The sequence below is a fragment of the Pundamilia nyererei genome, unplaced genomic scaffold (genome assembly GCF_000239375.1).
Source record: "Pundamilia nyererei isolate P.nyererei 1_Seehausen unplaced genomic scaffold, PunNye1.0 scaffold00082, whole genome shotgun sequence".
NCBI lineage: Eukaryota > Metazoa > Chordata > Actinopteri > Cichliformes > Cichlidae > Pundamilia > Pundamilia nyererei.
Genome location: NW_005187483.1, coordinates 2,452,413 through 2,458,412, shown reverse-complemented (window position 1 = coordinate 2,458,412; position 6,000 = coordinate 2,452,413). Strand labels below are relative to the sequence as shown.

The 6,000-nt window shown below is 37.1% G+C and overlaps 1 protein-coding gene across 7 annotated transcripts in view; it reads left to right on the top strand.

Annotated features, from left to right (window-relative positions):
* Positions 1 to 6,000, top strand: part of slc23a2 (solute carrier family 23 member 2) — a 37,270-nt gene that overhangs the window by 8,682 nt on the left and 22,588 nt on the right. For 2 of the 7 annotated variants that reach the window (XM_005738248.1, XM_005738247.1), the window contains exon 1: positions 801 to 893. The exons of the other annotated variants lie outside the window; for them this stretch is intronic. In XM_005738248.1, coding sequence (XP_005738305.1) covers positions 852 to 893 — 42 coding nt within the window. In that variant the 5' untranslated portion in view covers positions 801 to 851. Of the gene's footprint in view, positions 1 to 800; positions 894 to 6,000 lie in introns of those variants that run through there. 7 annotated transcript variants of the gene reach the window in all.

Sequence of the window (6,000 nt, the reverse complement as noted above, 5' to 3'; positions counted from 1 at the left end):
TTTTTTTTTTTGTTGTAAAGTGTTGTAATGAACTTCAGTTACATTTTCTTTGCGATGACCCACTTTTATTGAAATTGTATAACTTTCTGTAAAAACCCAGGTCATGCATTTTTATTTATTTTTTCAAAGCTGATTATGAAACTGTACAGTTGGCCAAACTAAGGTAATTGGTCCCTACTGTTATGAGCAGGTGAAACTGGTTGTCCTACTGTGAGGTCCAGCAAGACTCTGGCTCAAGTAGACTTAAAGGATTGCATCACCTTTTAAGCAACAAGGGATGCATTTAGTTTTTAATCGCTGCAGGGCTTGGTGGGAAAAATGCCTGAGGCTGTAGGAGGTGGAATGACCTATAAGCAAAGTGTACTGTTACAGTAACAAATCTGTTCATATGCTGCTGGTGGCATGCTGTGTGGGTGTAGGTGATGCTTTGAGAACAGGATGAAAATGCAATTAAATGGGGAACATCTCCTGATCTAAATGTTATTGTCTGTCCTGCTTGTTGGTTTGTTTTTAACTGGTGAATCCAAATTAACCCACTTCCCTTACAATTCTCATGAACAGGGAAATTAGAAACACTTTTTTCCTTTTTTTTTTTTCTCACTTCCTCATCAGCTGAAAGTTTACAGCAACTTGAAATAGTGGTGTTCTCCGTGAGGTTACTATCTGCTTGAATAGAGGAAAAAAGAAGAGGTAATCATATTTTGGACCAGAAAAACCCCACAAAACTACATACAACACACAAAAAGAGCAAGTCATCTATATGACAGGAAGTATCCCAGCAGCCTCTGGGTAACTTGAGGTCTGATGAGGCGAGTGTTAACAGCTGAAGAGCCATGCTGGTGTAGCATGAAATGCCCTGCTCCCCTGTCGCACCAAGAGATAAAAGTAAAAAGGTAAGCTCACTGCGCTTCCTGAACCAGCAAACAGGTCCAGGTTTCAAACGAAACCTGAAATGGTTTTGTTTGAAACACTTACCTTTGTAACACTTACCTTTCATCATGTGTTAATTTTTGTGGTTGTCAGTTGAGGGTTTTTTTCCAATTTTGTGACTCATCAAACTCTGATCATCAGTCAAACCTGCTTATTAAACGCACTGTTTATGTTGATCAGTTTTGGAGTATTTACAGCCATGTTGTCCTTGTTACTCTACTGTTGAGGGATCTCTGTGTCTACTAAACTCTGGTTAACTTGCTGCCAGTGGAGCAATGTAAACATGTCCTTGCAGTCTCTTTGCAGTCCTCACCCCCTCCCTCATAGTGAAATCAGAACTGTTCATGTGTACCCTGTCATGTAAGGTTTTGCCTGGCACCTCATTGCCTCATGACCACATGCGTGCATATTTTGTAAGTAGTGAACGCTCTAGAACATGTGGTGAACAAAACCAGTAATCAAACCTTTGCTGGAGCATTTTTGCTTTAGAAATGCACTGTAGCAATTAGGGTTAGGCATTTCAAGCAAAAGAATTTGTACTATACGTGGAATTTTAAATGGGACCTATTTGGGTGTTCAGGCATTGGTCTCCAATGCTTGGAAGCTAAATCCATCTTTTTATAAAATTTCAGGTTAAAATAAGAAATTATGATTCACTCAAACTCATAATGTAAAGAAAGAATGGCAGTAGCCTCTGTTCAGCCTCTGTTTATCTATCTTACACACTCGACCAGTCAACAAAAAAGTTAAAAATAAAACAATGTCTCTTCCAGCGAACATTTAAAAAAATCCTCAGGCGTAAAGTTAAGTCTTTTGTGTGATTTGGTGCATCTCGAATGAATGAATGAATGAATTATTCAGAAAGTAGCTATATTAATACTGAAACAACAAAAGAAGGTAACATATTCCCTCCAAACAAAGTTTTATAAATTCTTTGACAGGAAAATCCGCATGTTTATCAGGTTTTAGCAGTGTGTGGAGGTGGTTAACAATATTACCAGCGGTGTTGAAGACGCGTTCTGAAGGTGTAATTGTGGCTGGTATACACAGATATTTCCGTGCCATGTGTGACATCAGTGGGAAACGTTCTTCATGCATTTTCCACAAAGCCAGTGTATCATCTTCTCCATCTACGACCTCCTCGCTGAGGTATCAGTCCATTTCTGTCTGCACCTTCTCCTCCAGTGTGCAATTTGGCAATTAGTTCATCCTTGTTTGGACTTCTTCTGTGTTCTAAATGCTCAAATCAGTCCATGCATGATTATATTGCTCCGGCCATCAAAAAGTCTGCACATTTTCGAATATATCGACTATCGTCGGTTATTGGACTGACGATTGTCGGTTGGAATATTTTTACATATTGCCCAACTTTAATTGTTATTTCCTCCTGCACACTTTTGCCTACTACTACCATCTGCCATGATCTTTTCAACATTGCAGGGCAACTTAGGCAAACAGCACAAATGTAGCTAAGATGGTTCTACATCATAGCCTCTTCAATATAAAACCTGTTGTTGTTGTTTAACAAAATATTAAAGCTACAATGGAGCCTCTACAATCATACAGTTAAGCTCTGCTTGTCAGACCTGTTCATAAGGAAACTAGATTTGTAGCAACACATGACATCTAAAGACTCACGGTCCCCGTGTACTCACTCTTGTACACTCTGCTCCATGCGTCTCATACATGGACAAGCATGGACAAGACAGGTAAACTTAAGATGGCATTATTCAAGTTGACACGCACTTCCTTTACTGTGTTATAAAAAGATACAAATGCATGTTCATTTTAAATTTAATCCGCTGGACAAGTGAGGCACAGTTGTATATACAAATGAAAGTAGTCCCCTGTTCTTTATCTTCATATACATAACTAACTTTAAATAATAAAGCATGAAAATATATAGATATATATTTATTTTTAATGGAAGGAACTTGTAAGTATCCAGTTCTGATGAGTAGAGGTGAGTTTTTAAGTGTGTAAAAGACCTAAAAACTAAAGCGCTCTGGGTGCTTGAGTAGCAAAGGGCTATACAAGAACCAGTCCATTTACCAAGTCAGAAAGACTTTGAACTTTAACTTCATTTTCTTCACTTTAAAATTTTTTGCAGCTTTATTTTTCCTGGTACCAGATACTTTCACAGCAGCTTAAGTTTGACATGATAATGACATTTATTTTTTTTCTTTATTAAGCTTGAGAAACGGTGGAGCTTTGCAGCGTTGTACATGACTGTACATTTTGCATTGTGAAACTTTGGATTCATGATAACATGACAACTACAAAAGCCGTTCTTGCGCTTCACATTGCAGGAAGATTACAAAACCAGACAAACAGCATTTACATTTAATAGATCATATTTTTATAGATTAAAGCAAAAAAGAGTTTCTTAAATTTAATTTCCACATTCTCAAATACAGGACTTTTAATTCTATTAATTCCATTTATTCACATTTGTTTTTTCCCAATCCCATTGGGCAATGAATAGTAGTTTCCAGTTACAGTCCTTATTATGTCTGCTGGCTGTCTTACAGTTGTGGAAATTTTTTCTACTGTGCACCTCCTGTGGTTTTGTTTTCTCTGATTCTGATAGCTTCCTCCAGTATGTAATGCATTTTAAAAACAAAACCTACTGAAGTAGTTACAAGATGTTAAGTAACAAGACTCTGACAACAAAATGCAGATGGGAATATGCGATCATTGCTTGTTTTTCTTTTCTTTTTTTAATAGTTTTTCAGAGAAGGCTTCTTTAGCTTCATTGTTTCATTAGGAGAAAATACGATCAGCTTTGAGGAGATATAACTCTTGTTTTCATTAGCACCTCCCCAGACATGGATTAGAATACACAAAAAAATAACAGAAGTACAGTGCTACTGTTGTCCTTCAACCCACCAGTGCTCACGGAAGTAAATGACAATAAAAAGTAAAAGACTGGCCGATATTGCGTAATAGGATCACAGGAAAAAAAATAAAAGGTGTCTCCTTTAATGAGCTAGAGAGTTTACATTGGTACATTTTTTTTTTAAATTGTATTACATTTTTTATTTTATTTTTATGCTGGGGGAAAGTGGATTGCGGTGAACTTGAAATCTTGTTTCCTTCTAAATCGTTGTTTCAAAGACAGGAACAAGTCTGCAACCACTTGCAGGAGAATTCACATTAGGCAAGTTCATATAAACTACTTTCAGAGTCAGATTTAAAAAAAAAAAAAAAAATCCCTAAATAGTAATTGTTGCAGGACTGCAATTTAAGTGCCAAATAACACAGGTAAGCAATCGGCTCGTTGCAAATGAGCTGCACTCAACAGCACAGACTGACTCAGATTGACTGGACCGTGTTGGAAATCTGTATACTTTTTTTTTTTTTTTTTTTTTTTAATTGGATGAATATTATTTGAAAACCTTTGCCAGTCTGTAATAGTTCAATTAAAGTCTTATGTTTTGTTTTTTTTGTTTGTTTTTTTGTGTTTCAAACATCTGAAGTCATGCTTTTCTATGAAGTTTATTCAGTTGGTATTTTTAGGAAAAGGGGTTGCTACTTTAAACTGTAATTGTAAAAGCAGCAGTTTTAAGCATTAGTTTAGTGCTTGCTGCTGAACTAAAGACTGAACTGAACTATGCAGTCCTGCAGCAGGCATAATGTCGTCTAGACTTTGAGCCCCAGATTAACATCTGGAGGGGATGGTCCTCATACACATGTGCATGCTGTCACATAAATTGGAGATGAAAGCGCCAACACAAACATCTGGTGTGGAAACGAACAACATGGCACAGGCCTGCAGTGAATCTGCAGATCGAGTTACCATGGTTATAGATCCTTCAAATGTCCAGCAGCTTGTGTATTTTGGGATGATTTAAAATAACCACAACAGTTGTCTTTGTTCCCTCTTGTCTCACTCTTTCTTCGCTGCTTTCCCATCTCTCTAATATCGTCTCTCTTACAAACATGAATACTTTCCCTGTTTTTGTCCTGTTATGTTTGCTTTTACATAATGTGACATTTCATGATTATAAAACTGCAGATTTTGATTTTGTTGTGTAATGGCATATACTCAGTTTCAGTTCTCTCCTCTCTCGCTCCAGTTCCCCATGTTTTTGTGGTGGGGGTGGGATGAGGGAACGACACAGATTTCCGATCATCACCGGCAGACAGGCTGCTGGGATACTTTCTATTCTATTCCACATCTCGGAGATGATTCACAGCACTGAGAGAGTCATAGGCTAGGCAGCACTGAGCTTAATTAAGTGCCATCATTTCTTGTGTTGTATGTAGTATTCATTACTTAGATTAATAACTCATCATGTGACAATATTAAGGGACAGAGTTTAGTATGATGTTCTTATTTTTGTAGTTATGGCAGGGATTTCTGTGATAACACTGAGCTAATATTTTGCATAGAGGAAATTTGTCTTGCCCACAGATTTTAAACAGAGCCAAACAAAATCACTAGTAGCTTTTAGTAAAATGATTTAATGGAACACTTTGCTTATCAAATGGCAGGAAAATGCACAGATATGAGAATCACTGCCTTATTGATTATGCTTACTTGAGTAGTCTCCCCTTGGAAGGCTGATGCTGATACAGGAAAAACACTCTTCATTAGACATATGTTCTGTTTTGAGCCAATGAGTATTCTAGCCCATTTTTCAAAAAAATCTCTGTAAACCTTAGGTATGATTATGTGGGGGAAATCCTGTTAGATTGTCAGTTTCTGAAATATTAAGATCAGCCTGTCTGGCACGAACAAGCGTGCAATGTCCAAAACCACTTATGCAACTCACCATTGTGATGTTCATTCTAAACTTCAGCAAGTCATCTTGACGACGTGTACATGCCTAAATGCAATGAGTTGCTGTAATGTGATTGGTGGATTAGATATTTGATAACAAACAGTTGAACAGGTTTACCTAACAAAATGTTGATAAATAATTGACTGTAAGTGTCTAGTGAAGATTTAAACTTGGTAATAATTAGCAAGAGAAAAAATAAAGGCAGAGCTGCAGGGTAAAGAGTTTTAAAGGAGCTGAATGAATTGCTTTTGCAAAGTTTATTGTTGAGCCTTCCTGTCATGTT